At 38.5% G+C, this 14,459-nt stretch overlaps 1 protein-coding gene across 1 annotated transcript; it reads left to right on the forward strand.

Moving 5' to 3' along the window:
- Nucleotides 1,382–13,204, forward strand: SPATA45 (spermatogenesis associated 45). The gene is made up of 3 exons (XM_005691000.2): nucleotides 1,382–1,439; nucleotides 10,526–10,837; nucleotides 12,958–13,204. The coding sequence occupies exons 2-3, from the start codon at nucleotides 10,564–10,566 to the stop codon at nucleotides 12,975–12,977; spliced, it is 294 nt and encodes a 97-aa protein (XP_005691057.2). The 5' UTR covers nucleotides 1,382–1,439; nucleotides 10,526–10,563; the 3' UTR covers nucleotides 12,978–13,204.

Raw genomic sequence — 14,459 nt, forward strand, 5'->3', positions numbered from 1 at the left:
GATGTTATTTGCAGCAACATGAATGTGACTAGAGATTATCATACTAAGTGAAGAAAGTCAGAAGGATAAATACCGTATGATATCACTTATCCGTGGGCTCTAAAACATGACACAAATGAACCTATTTACCAAACAGCAACAGACTCGTAGATCAGACTTGTGGTTGCCAAAGGGGTTGGGGTTGAGGGAGAGGGATGGACTGGGAGTGTGGAGTTGGTAGATACAAACTTCTATCTTTTGAATGGATAAACAACAAGGTCTTAATGTATAGCACAGGAATTATATTCAATACCCTATAATAAACCATAAAGAATGTGTGTATATAACTGAGTCACTTTGCTGTGCAACAGAGATTGGCACAATATTGTAAATCAACTATACTTCAATTAAAAAAAAAAAGAAATGATGACTTTTGTATTTCTGAAATGTATTTCTGAAGGTTTTTTTTAAAGGGGGAGGCTTCCTCTTCTGAGAAAAAAGCATACAAATAAAATACCCACATGAAACATGAAGTTTTAATAAAATCAATTTTAAAATAGCAACAATTTACTAAGTACTTACCACAAACCATTAGACCTTAAGTTCCTTGGGGGCAGGTACCTATTTGCCCTCAGTGCACAGAACAGCAACAGACCCAGAGTAGGTGCTCAAGAAATGTCAGTGCGTATAATAAATTGATGCTGGACACGTGCATTGTATGCATATCTCCTTTAACTCTGCTAAAAAAACAAAATTTAGCCGAACAAATTTGAAAATGAAATTGGCTTTATTAGGTAATTCACGAACTGGGAGGCATTCCATCTAGCAACTAGAAGGGAACTTGGGGGGTTATACAAAATGGAAGGCTTTTATAGGAAGGAAGGTGGGAAAGGGAGCTATTAACAAAAGGAAAAAAAAGTGGGGGTTGCTTTAGATCAGGGGAATGAGGGGAGAGAAAAGCAAAGGTTATCTTTTCTTCCTCTGGGGGATGGAGAGGACCCTCGTGGCAGTTTACTTTATTGAAAATTCCAAACGAGTTGATTAAAACTACATTTCTGGGAGGGGTGGAAGCTGCAATTACATTAGGGATTAAATCTAGGTTTGGCATCATGGGCTTTAGCACGAGTGACGCCATTTAGGTTTTTTTTTTTTTTTAATAATTCCAACTCCTCTCTCTTTCGACCACATACACACAAACACAGCTTCGTGATATAGATATCTTTGTCCTATTTCACAGATGGAGAAACTGATATTAAGAGAGATTGAGTAATTTATTCAAGAACATACAGCTGATAACTAAATGGTTTCTCTGACTTTAAAACTTCTCTTAACCAGGATTCTATGACTAGAACAAAGCCAGAATGGCACAAATCGTAATATTCCATTGCCAGGGTAACATATCAGTAGGCTGAGCCACGCCAGTGGACTTCACATAGGCTCTGAGTTGCTGTATGTTGAAGGTAATTTATAATAATATACCTGTTATTGTTGTTGTTTAGTCACTGAGTCAGACACGACTCCTTGCAACCCCATGGACTGTAGCCAGCCAGGCTCCTCTGTCCATGGGATTTTTCCAAGCAAGACTGCTGAAGTGGGTTACCATTTCCTTCTCTAGGGGATCTTTGTGACCCAGGGATTGAACCCATTTCTCCTGCATTGACAGGCAGATTTTTCACCACTGAGCCACTTGGGAAGCCCAGTATACCTGTGGAAATAGTAACACGCTTTCAATATATACATATTTGGTTCTTGGTATTTTGGTAGTTATATTCTATACAGTGCCCTGAACATTGAATTAGCAAATACTGAACCATGGCTCTTAGAGGAAATATAGAGGCTCTGTGACCACAGCCTGTGGTCACAGCATTTTTGTCAACCAATCAGTGTATAGTTTTTTTTTTTTTAAGAGTGTTTCAGTTTAGAGACACAAAGTATGTTGTTGATTCATTGATGTTGAACTCACAGTTGATAGCACTATAATTCATTCTTAAACAAGGTTGATCTAACACACATAAGGCACATCACAGCCTTCTTGCCGTCTAGGAACACCAGAGGCTACTTTAGCATGAAACTTGACGGGCATTTTAAACAGTGAAATCAATGCAAAGCACTAAAATGCAAGAAACACCACACGTGAGCCCCAAAATATGAGGAAAACGGCACACTTATGAGAGCTGAAACAAGAAGGCAGAGAGAGAGCCTTGCTCTACTTGGCTGGTGTGCACATCAAGGAGATCCAGGTTTTTCACTGCTATGTGCGTGTTTGGGGATGACTGTGAAAGTGCTACAGTATTGATTATTGGATAGCAAATTTCAGTGAGTAGGTAAATTTTCAAACACGGAGTCCAGGATCCACTGAATATGCATGATTTAGGTATGACCTATATCAAATCCCTTATACAGTGAAAGTGACAAACAGATTCAAGGGATTAGATCTGGTAGAGTGCCTGAAGAACTACGGACAGAAGTTTGTGACATTGTACAGGAAGCAGTGATCAAGACCATCAACAAGAAAAAGAAGTGCAAAAAGGCAAAATGGTTGTCTGAGAAGGCCTTACAAATAGCTGAGAAAAAGAGAAGCTAAAGGCAAAGAAGAAAAGGAAAGATATACCCATTTGAATGCAGAGTTCCAAAGAATAGCAAAGAGAGATAAGAAAGCCTTCCTCAGAGATCAATGCAAAGAAATAGAGGAAAACAATAGAATGGGAAAGACTAGAGAGCTTTTTGAGAAAATTAGAGATAACAAGGGAACATTTCATGCAAAATTGGGTGCAATAAAGGACAGAAATGGTATGGAGCTAACAGAAGCAGAAGATATTAAGAAGAGGTGGCAAGAATACACAAAACTGTGCAAAAAAGATCTTCACGACCCAGATAATCATGATGGTGTGATCACTCACCTTAGAGCCAGACATCCTGGAATGTGAAGTCAAGCATGCCTTAGGAAGCATCACTACGAACAAAGCTAGTGGAGGTGATGGAATTCCAGTTGAGCTATTTCAAATCCTGAAAGACGATGCTGTGAAAGTGCTGCACTCAATATGCCAGCAAATTTGGAAAACTCAGCAGTGGCCACAGGACTGGAAAAGGTCAGTTTTCATTCCAATCCCAAAGAAAGGCAAAGCCAAAGAACACTCAGACTACCACACAGTTGCACTTGTCTCACATGCTGGCAAAGTAATGATCATAATTCTCCAAGCCAGGCTTCAACAGTTCATGAACCGTGAACTTCCAGATGTTCAAGCTGGATCTAGAAAAGGCAGAGGAACCAGAGATCAGATTGCCAACATCCGCTGGATCATCGAAAAAGCAAGAGTTCCAGAAAAGCATATCAGTTCAGTTCAGTTCAGTCGCTCAGTCATGTCCGACTCTTTGTGACCCCATGAATGGCAGCACACCAGGCCTCCCTGTCCATCACCAACTCCCGAAGTTCACTCAGACTCAACGTCCATCCAGTCAGTGATGCCATCCAGCCATCTCATCCTCTGTCATCCCCTTCTCCTCCTGCCCCCAATCCCTCCCAACATCAAAGTTTTTTTCCAATGAGTCAACTCTTCCCATGAGGTGGCCAAAGTACTGGAGTTTCAGCTTTAGCATCATTCCTTCCAAAGAAATCCCAGGGCTGATCTCCTTCAGAATGGACTGGTTGGATCTCCTTGCAGTCCAAGGGACTCTCAAGAGTCTTCTCCAATACCACAGTTCAACAGCATCAATTTTTCAGCGCTCAGCCTTCTTCACAGTCCAACTCTCACATCCATACATGACCGCTGGAAAAACCATAGCCTTGACTAGATGGACCTTAGTCGGCAAAGTAATGTCTCTGCTTTTAAATATACTATCTAGGTTGGTCATAACTTTTCTTCCAAGGAGTAAGCATCTTTTAATTTCATGGCTGCAATCACCATCTGCAGTGATTTTGGAGCCCCAAAAAATAAAGTCTTGACACTGTTTCCCCATCTATTTCCCATGAAGTGATGGGACCAGATGCCATGACTATGCCAAAGCCTTTGACTATGTGGATCACAACAAACTGTGGAAAATTCTGAAAGAGATGGGAATACCAGACCACCTGACCTGTGTCCTGAGAAATCTGTATGCAGGTCAAGAAGCAACAGTTAGAATTGGACATGGAACAACAGACTGGTTCCAAAACAGGAAAGGAGTACATCAAGGCTGTATATTGTCACCCTGCTTATTTAACTTATATGCAGAGTACATCATGTGAAATGCCAGGCTGGATAAATCACAAACTGGAATCAAGATTGCTGGGAGAAATATCAATAACCTCAGATATGCATATGACACCACCCTTATGGCAGAAAGCAAAGAACTAAAGAGCCTCTTAATGAAAGTGAAAGAGGAGAGTGAAAAAGTTGGCTTAAAACTCAACTAAGACGGCATCTGGTCCCATCACTTCATGGCAAATAGATGGGGAAACAATGGCAACAGTGAGAGAGACTCTTTTCTTGGGCTCCAGAATCACTGCAGATGGTGACTGCAGGCAGGAAATTAAATGACTGCTTACTTCTTGGAAGAAAAGCTATGACCAACCTAGACAGCATATTAAAAAGCACAGACAGTACTTTGCAAACAAAGGTCCATCTAATCAAAGCTATTGTTTTTCCAGTAGTCATGTATGGATGTGAGAGTTGGACCATAAAGAAAGCTGAGTACCAAAGAATTGATGCTTTTGAACTGTGGCGTTGGAGAAGACTCTTGAGAGTGCCTTAGACTGCGAGGAGATCCAACCAGTCCATCCTAAAGGAAATCAGTCCTGATTATTCATTGGAAGGACTGATGCTGAAGCTGAAACTCCAATACTTTGGCCACCTGATATGGCGAACTGACTCATTTGAAAAGGCCCTGATGCTGGGAAAGATTGAAGACAGGAGGATGCCAGAGTCATTTCCTAGGCAGGTTGATAAGAAGTCTAGGGGTCACCAACGAGAGAGGGGTCTGGAAGTATCAGAGGAAGAAAGGACAAACTTTTTTTTCCCTCTACATTCCTTAGGATTATATAACAATAATGTATCCTGCCTGAGGACAGTCTCTGGGTTAAACCTTCTGGCTAATCCTGTTATCTTAAAATGTAAACTATGGGAGTAGGTCTGGTGAGGTCTTTACAACCTCCAGACATTCTTTGGATTCATTGGAGAGTATATAACTCCATTGCTAACACTAGCAAGCGGGTACTATTTCTGCCCCCTTCTGATACCTATGTCAGAAGCTTTCCCTATCTCCTTTATACTTTAATAAAATTTTATTAGACAAAAGCTCTGAGCGATCAAGCCTCGTCTCTGGCCCGGGATTGAATTCTTCTCCTTCTGAGGCCAAGAATCCTGGCGTCTTTGCATGATTCAAGAACAACCGTTCAAGGAGAAGGGGACAACGGAGAATGAGATGGATGGCATCACAGACTCGATGGACATGAGTTTGAATAAGCCCTGGGAGTTGGTGATGGACAGGGAAGCCTGGCGTGCTGCAGTCCATAGAGTCACAAAGAGTCGGACATGACTGAGCGACTGAACTGACTGTATATGCATGCTTAAAAATACATACCTTTAAAAAGTCATAGGTTAGGCGCATTATTTACCTCCATTTAAGACACTAAAACTAGGTGATTTAAGCATAGAAATTGACTTGTTCTTATGTCACACATACAGCCAGTTTCATAGACATGTGACCTCTCTCTACCGTCACACAAGCGCCAGCCCCCATCCCTAAGAAGGGGCCCACTTGGTTTAATGCTCTTCTGCCACCATCTTAAAATTCTCAGTGATTTTTCAGCAAGGGCCCTTGCCTTATCATTTTGCTCTGGCCACCACAAATTATGTAGCTGAACCTGCTACTGCTGCTGCTGCTAAGTCACTTCAGTCTGATCACATTGCAAATAGATTAATAACTGAGGGGACAAAAATACTATTTATTTATCCAATTAAACAAAAATGTTTTTACAGTGACTAATAGATATTTTCAAGTTGCCATTTATTGAGTTTTGTTTATATTAAGTTCTTGATAATGTATTAGCTCATTTAATCCTTATGGTTCTCTGTGATTTGGATATTATTTCCATTAAACATGTAAGGTAACTGAGGGCCAGAGAAGGTAACTTACCTGAGGCCACACAATTAGCATAGCTTGAGCAGGAGTCAAACCTTTTTGACTTCAGATTCCATGCTCTTACCATTAGACTCTTGCTGTGTCTAATTTTAGTTGGCTCCTGTGTTCATGTGCTCTGTAATGAGTTTTATTTTCCTATGCTGCTTTTAATAATTTTTCTTTGTATTTAATTTTTATTAGTTTGATTAATATGTGTCTTGGCATGTTTCTCCTTGAGTTTATCTTATATGGGACTCTCTGCGCTTCCTGGACTTGATTGACTAGTTCCTAATGCACTGTGGTGACTTGAATGGGAAGGAATCCAAAAGGGAGAGGATAGATGTATATGTACGGCTGATTCATTTTGCTGTACAGTAGAAACTAACACATTGTAAAGAAACTGTACTCCAATAAAAATTAGTTTAAAAATAATAAAACACACGTAGGGTGAGAATGCACAGTGATATCAAATAAATTAGTCTATTAGTAAAAACGGTTGAATTCTGTGATCTTCTTAGTGAATTTGTGACTAAGACATCTACATTTCATTTGCAGTAAATCTATATAATGGGCTTTTAACAAAATATAAATTAGCTCAAAAGTACATGAGACAATTACCTTGTTTTCTACTTCCTTTAGTCATGTCCCCACTTGTTTTTCATTTGAACATCTTGCAGAGAGGATGATAAACAGTAAAAGCAGTAAAGGAGACAGAATTCAAGGAGTTTAATTTCCAACAAATTAGTATCTCTAGTAAAAGTAACTTGAAATTAATGACAAAAATGAGATAGAGGTATTTGTAGATTTATTTCATTCATATCTTCTTGTTTTTACTACTTTGGATAATTAACAGGTGATCAAATAGAGTTAGCAAGATTGAGGCCAGTTTAATTATTTAGTGTTAATTGAGTGCATAAAATATTTTATCTCCCTTCAGTTTAAACTTGCTAGATCCGATGTTGAAAAGGTATCTTCTCTCTTCCTTGTTCACTTCTGGAACTGACATCTTGCCTAAAGAATTGCTTACTTGAAAACCAAGGGATCATTTCTTGGTGGGTTGTATATCTTTTATATTTGTGAGCTAACATTACTGGATTTATACTTTTAGGAAAGTCAACTGCTTTTTATTGAGCTCCTACATTATACTGAGCTCCGACTCCATATTATTGTAAATAATATGATGGCTGAAATCAAGGATTTTCCCAGGGAGACGGGAAAGAGAAAGATAAAGCAGAAAGACTGTATATGCCAGAGATGTGCAATACAATTGTCATTTAGTAAAAGAGCTTTTCTTCTCATATTCTTAAAACAGAGTTTATGTTCTTAAAAATTCCCAGAAATGAAATGAGTATAGGAGAGTTAGATCTCATCTGAGATATTGGATTAGCGAAAAATAGCTTTACTTATTTCTCTTAGTCCTAGAATTGTAGGACCTTCACCCTCAGCGGGGAGCCAGTCCCAACCAAATTTGCCTGAATCTAAACAATGTACTACTGAGCATGAGAATAAATATTTATTGTTGCATGCCTCTGAGTTTTGCATCATTATTGTGGCAATAACTTCCTGAGATAATTCTTTATGATTGTTCAGAATATCTGAATCTTCCTTATGGCTCTGGACAGAGGGAGGAAAAAAAGTCAGGAATTTCATTCTCCATTAAAGCATTTGCTTTTATTCCAAGCAACTATTTTCTTCAAGTAGTAACTTTTTGCTTGTAAGATTTATTTGTTAGCCCAGAGAACTCTGAAACTATACCTTTTATCCTTTGTGTATTTAGGAATGGAAAACTGATGTCTTGTGGGTTTCCTAAAATAATATATGTTTGCAAGATTTTTGTCACTTGAAAGTGTTAAAGGGTAAACAATCTAAAAGTCTAACAATAAAGAGACTAATCAATTAATCGTTATAAATCCATGTGATAGACTACTGTCATCAGAGAGTACCTTTTTTACTACGAATGACACGTAGTGATATGAAAAATTCTCATAATGTTAAAGTTAAGTGAATAGAAATTATCTGATAATTAATATACTTTTTATTCATTCAACAAGTATTTATTAACCACTTGCTTTATGCAATGTGCTCAGTGCTAATCCCAATTTTATTCCGCAGCTTTATTGTGATATAATTGGCATACAATAAACTGCATGGTTAAAGTGCAGATGGTCTCTAACTTACAATGATTTGGTGTACAATTTTTCAGCTTTATGATGGTGCAAAAGCAATATGTATTTAGTAGAAACCATATTTCAAATACTTCAGATTTTGAACTTTGATCTTTTCCCAGGCTAGTGACTTGTGGGACAATACTCCCAGCTCCCAGTCAGCCATGTGATCAAAAGTGAAAACAACTGATACAATTACAACCATTCAGTTTTTCACTTTCAGTAGAATGTTCAATTAACTACATTTGAAAATCAGCACTTTATTATAAAATAAGTTTTATAAGAAGTGTTAGATGATTTTGCCCAACTGAAAGCCGATGTACATGTTCTTAGCACGTTAAAGTAGGTGAGGCTAAGCTATCATGTTTGGTAGGTTAGGTGTATTAAATGCATTTTCACCTTAAGACATTTTCAATAAACAATGGGTTTATCTGGTTGAAACCCCACCCTAAGTCAAGGATGATCTATATACAATTTGATTAGCTTTGATATATGCAAAGACATGAAACCATCACCACAATCAAGATAACATATTAATCACCACTACAAGCTTACTCATACAGTGTATTACTTTACAATCCTGCTTGCTGCCATTGTTCTTAACCCCTCCTCATTTCCAGACAACCACTTCTCTGCTTTCGGTCACTATAGAGTAGTTCATATTTCATAAAATTTTGTATGAGTAGAATCATACAATGCCATTTTTTTTGGTCTGACTTTTCTTCACTCAACCCAATTTTTCTGAGAGTCAGCCATGTTATTATGAGTATCAATAGTACTTTCTTTTTTCTCTTACTAACTGCATAGTATCCATTGTGTGGATATACCATGATTTATTTATCCGCTCAGCTGTCGATGGACATTTGGGTTGGTAGGACTTTAGGGCTCATAATACTGATTTTCTAAAATGAAAACGTTGATTTCAACATGAGTTGTATTCTATTTCTAAATTGTGGTTTGTGGTTTTTTTTTTTTAATTTGGCTATGCCACATGGCTTGTGGGATCTTAGTTCCCCAACAAGAGACTGAAAGACCACTGCCCCTGGCTGTAAAAGCATGAAGTGCTAACCTCTGGATTGCCAGAAAATTCCCTAAATTGAGTTATTTTTGTATAAAGAATGATCATTCTTATTTTTTCTGCAATTAATATTCAGTTACTGCTACTGCTAAGTCACTTCAGTCGTGTCCAACTCTGTGTGACCCCACAGAAGGCAGCCCACCAGGCTCCCCTGTCCCTGGGATTCTCCAGGCAAGAACACTGGAGTGGGTTGCCATTTCCTTCTCCAATGCATGAAAGTGAAAAGTGAAAGTGAAGTCGCTCAGTCATGTCCGACTCTCAGCAACCCCATGGACTGCAGCCTACCAGGCTCCTCTGTCCATGGGATTTTCCAGGCAAGAGTACTGGAGTGGGGTGACATTGCCTTCTCCGAATATTCAGTTAACCCAAGCTGAAAATACTAAACAGCTCAAGTAGTATATTTACAAACTTAGTTAATACAAATCCTTAAAATATTTTAAATCTCCTTTGTAAATTTAGCATATCTGATTTTTAAGTGCTTCAAATCCCTGAAAAGACAAATTTACTGGCCTAACAAGCAAAATCTTCCTAAATAGTTATAAACATATGTTTAAAATTTGTGTTTTTATATGACCAGTTTGATGTCTTCTGTATTTGTTTTTTTTAATTTTTGGCTATAGTGCTAAGCCTGAGGGATCTTAGTTCCCTGAGTAGGGATCCAATGCAGCCTCGCCAGTGGAATCTGAGTTCTGACCACTAGACAGCCAGGGAACCCCTTGTACTTTCTATAATGAAATATCTTTGGATATTTATTAGCAAAGAAACATCCAAAATGTTAATTTAGCTGTGTCAGGATTACAAGTGATTTTAGCTTTTTACCTTATACTTTGCTGTATTTTCTTCATTTCCTATAATAAGTTCATATTATCTTTATAATCAGAATAAGCAATGAAAGTTCCCAAAAGCAAAAATCAATGCATAGTATCACTTTAAAAACCAAAATATATTCTCTCACTGTATCCTCTTTCTCTGGTCTTTTCTTTCTCCTCAGGAAATATTAAGACCTTAGAAAGCAATGGTAAGAGATGCAGGGAGGTTGGGGGAGGGGCACAGTGGTGGTGGTATCTGCAGAAGGAGAAATACTTGACATGAGGTAATCACTTGATAAAGTAACTGGAGATGCTGGCAAATACTGATTGTGAATATTGGATTTGAAGTCAAGTGAGCAATTGATAGTATTTTTTTTTTCTGCATTTGTTTGCAGGACAGCAAGAACCACTTGATGATTAGTTTGTCAGCATAATGGTATCTGTAAACAGAAACAGTGAAATAATTAAAAAAGTTAAAATAGACAAACGTCTCCTGGAGGAGATAAACGAAAGGCGAGAATCCAACTGCCTGGTGGAAAGAAGCAATCAAGTCAACTTATTGAGAGTTCAAAAGAGGCATTTCCATGGTGCCTACAAGTCCCTTACTCACAACGAGGTCAAAAAACCTGTTCCTGACAGTGACAGGAGCTCCTGGGTCAAACTGAGTCTCTTCGTTCACAAGGAGAAAAGGCACTTTCCACCAAAAAGTAAGATGCTGCGGTAGGATTTCTACCCAGTTGACAGGAGGGGTCTATAAGTAAACTTAGGAGTTATTTCTAGGAATGAAAGAGGTTCATACACATTGCTCTGGGATAGTTAAAAGGCAATCTGTTTGAAGTTAAATGTGCATCAGTAAACTAGGCTAGTCGATGTAAACTAGGCTAGCAAGATCTACTATAGACCAAGATCCTCGTTTCCTCAGGTTTACAGGATTTGAGGGATCATCTCCACACCGGCTCATTCAGTAGGCTCTAGTTTGGGTCCTAGAATATTCATTCTCAGGCAGGCAGAGGTGATACTGAGCCTGATGGCCTAAGAACCATATTTTGAGAAGGATCCAGAGGCCTCCTTGTTCATCAATTTCTGTTACGTCTGCAAAAATGTTATATGCAAAATTGAGATACAGTGGAAATGATTTTGTTGACAAATATCAAACAAAAAGACCTGCGACACAACAATAAAATGTGGAGGAAGTTTGGGGTGAGGTGGCATGTGGTGTTGGTGGTATTATTTTGCAGGAGGGAGGAAGAAGAACTGCTGGTAAATATTTTAATTGTTAAATACTTGTTTGTAAGTCAAAACAAGTAACTGAAGGTATTTTTCCATTTATTTTGAAAAAAATAAAAAGTATAATTTATGTTAAACATAACCAACAAACGATTAAGTTAGGTCACAAACAAAATAATTGTCATATTGGAAATGTAACTTCTTTGATGACAAGGCTGTGACTATACACCTGACCCACCACGTTCATAAGCAGGGCAGAGAGGGTGATACAGTGTGGCCTGGAAACCTGAGATTCTCCATTGTGTTTTAAAGTTGATCTGTAACAGTCATATGTTAACTTTGCTCAAAAAATAACTCTTTTACAAGGAGGAAGTATTCCGCTTCCCTGGTAGCTCGGTTGGTAAAGAATCTGCCAGCAACGCAGGAGACCAGGGTTCTATTCCCAGGTCGGGAAGATCCCCTGGAGAAGGAAATGGCAACCCATTCTAGTATTCTTGCCAGGAAAATCCCATGGACAGAGGCACTTTGCGAGCTACAGTCCATGGCATCTCAAGAGTCAGACACGACTTAGTGACTGAACCACCACAATTCTAAGAAAACCCACACAATCTCAACCACAAAAAAGAATGAAATAACACCATTTGCAGCAACATGGGTGGACATAGAGATTATTGTACTAAGTGAAGTAAGTCAGAAAGAGAAAGACAAATACCATATGACATCACTTATATGTGGAATCTAAAGTAAGACTCAAATGAACCAAAACAGACACAGGTATTTTGAAGCTCTCTCTTTAATTTTCCATTTGGAGATATATCAATCAAAAGAAGTGAAGTGAAGTGAAGTTGCTCAGTTGTGTCCGACTCTCTGCGACCCATGGACTGTAGCCCACAAGGCTCCTTTGTCCATGGGATTCTCTAGGCAAGAATACTGGCATGGGTTGCCATTTCCTTCTCCAGGGGATCTTCCCAACCCAGGGATCGAACCCAGGTCTCCCGCATTGCAGGCAGATGCTTTAACCTCTGAGCCACCAGGAGGGAGAATCTTACTTAACCATGCCTTAAAAATGGAAGACTTGGTGTCTTACTCAGTTTGGGCTGCTATAACAAATTACTATAGACTGAGTGGCTTAAGCAACTAACTTTATTTCTCACAGTTCTGGAGGCTGGAGGTCTGAGATCAGGGTGCCAGCATGATTGGGTTCTTGGAGATCCCTCTTCCTAGTTTTCAGAGAGCGGTTTCTTGCCGTATTGTTACACAATAGAAACAGCTGGCTAGTTTGGGGAGGCCCTTCCAGTAAGGGCACGAATCCCTTTCATGAGACTTAACTACCTCCCAAAGGCCCCGCCTCCAAAGACCATCCCATCAGGATTAGGGTTTCAGCATAAGAATTTGGAGGAGCACAAACATTCAGCCCATCGCACTTGGGCTCAAGTTCTGCTTCTGCCACTGAGTAGTCTCATGCCTTTAGTCATGTAGTGTCTCTAAACCTTATTCCTTGTATCTATGAAGCAGTACCTCTCTCTGCCTTCAGGGTTATTCTGGAACTATGAAATGTATTATAAGATATGTAATAGATACTTATTCTTTTATTTTTCAGATAATGCCATATTTGGATAGAGTCCATCTACAAAGGCACATAGGAACACAATCTCTTTGATCCTTCTTCAGTATCTGTCTAAATTATTTACAAATATTAATTATAAGAGAAGCCAAAGAAAACTATTGATTAGATCATCAAGAAACCATTGAGCCACACAAAACGTATTACATCTTCACTGCCTTCCATCATTTAGACTTAAACGTTTTGAAGAGAGGATTTGAGTTATTAAAGATACTTTCAGAGATGGATGACCTAAACGTTCACTTCATAGCGATCTCTTTACTACTTTAAAATTTTCAAATAATTTATATTATTTCCTTTTTTTAGAGTTACAGGCATTTTACTTTTATTAATTCTTTAAAAAAAAAGGTGTTTTTTTTTTTTAATTTAGAAGGAAATGGCAACCCACTCCAGTATTCTTGTCTGGGAAATCCCCTGGACAGAGGAGAGCTTGGCAGGTTACAGTTCATGGGACCGAGAAAATGTCAGACACAACTTAGTGACTAAACAACAAACAACATAGTTGATTTATAATATTATATAAGTTTCAGATGTACAGCACAGCAACTCAAACATGTATGTATAAAATATACATATATGTGTATATATATGTGTATATATATATATATATATACACTTTTCTCGGATTCTTTTCCCTTACAGGTTATTACATAATATTGAGTATAGGTCACTGTGTTATACAGAAGGTCCTTGTTGGTTATCTATTTATATTTATACATAGTATAAATAGTAGTGTGTATATGTTAATTCCAGCCCCTAATTTATCCTTTTTCCCACACCCAGAGTTTATATTATTTTTGTAAATCAGTGGAATGTGTTGACCAACCACACCAATCAAGTTGAAGGCTAAAGTTTCCCGAAGTTTACATTTGCTTCTATTGATTACTTATATTACCTTACTCTGTTAGAGCAATGATTTTGATAACCTGAATAAGTACATACTTGAGAGGGTACTAGAAGATTCGATATATGCAGAATACATCATGAGAAACGCTGGGCTGGAAGAAGCACAAGCTGGAATCAAGATTGCCGGGAGAAATATCAACAACCTCAGATATGCAGATGACACCACCCTTATGGCAGAAAGTGAAGAGGAACTTCACATCAGAAAGCCTCTTGATGAAAGTGAAAGAGGAGAGTGAAAAAGTTGGCCTAAAGCTCAACATTCAGAAAACAAAGATCATGGCAACCGGTCCCATCACTTCATGGCAAATAGATGGGGAAACAGTATCAGACTTTATTTTTCTGGGCTCCAAAATCACTGCAGATGGTGATTGCAGCCATGAAATTAAAAGACGCTTATTCCTTGGAAGGAAAGTTATGACCAACCTAGATAGCATATTGAAAAGCAGAGACATTACTTTGTCAAAAAAGGTGCGTCTGGTCAAGGCTATGGTTTTTCCTGTGGTCATGTATGGATGTGAGAGTTGGACTGTGAAGAAGGCTGAGAGCCGAAGAATTGATGCTTTTGAACTGTG

Source organism: Capra hircus, chromosome 16 (genome assembly GCF_001704415.2).
Source record: "Capra hircus breed San Clemente chromosome 16, ASM170441v1, whole genome shotgun sequence".
NCBI classification, from domain to species: Eukaryota; Metazoa; Chordata; class Mammalia; order Artiodactyla; family Bovidae; genus Capra; species Capra hircus.

What these genes read in the sequence shown, in the direction of transcription:
- SPATA45 (XM_005691000.2), top strand. Translation starts at nt 10,564, where the DNA reads ATGGTATCTGTAAACAGAAACAGTGAAATAATTAAAAAAGTTAAAATA. An exon ending in AAGGCACTTTCCACCAAAAA is followed by an intron (nt 10,838 to 12,957) that starts GTAAGATGCTGC and finishes TTTATTTTTCAG; the next exon opens with ATAATGCCATATTTGGATAG.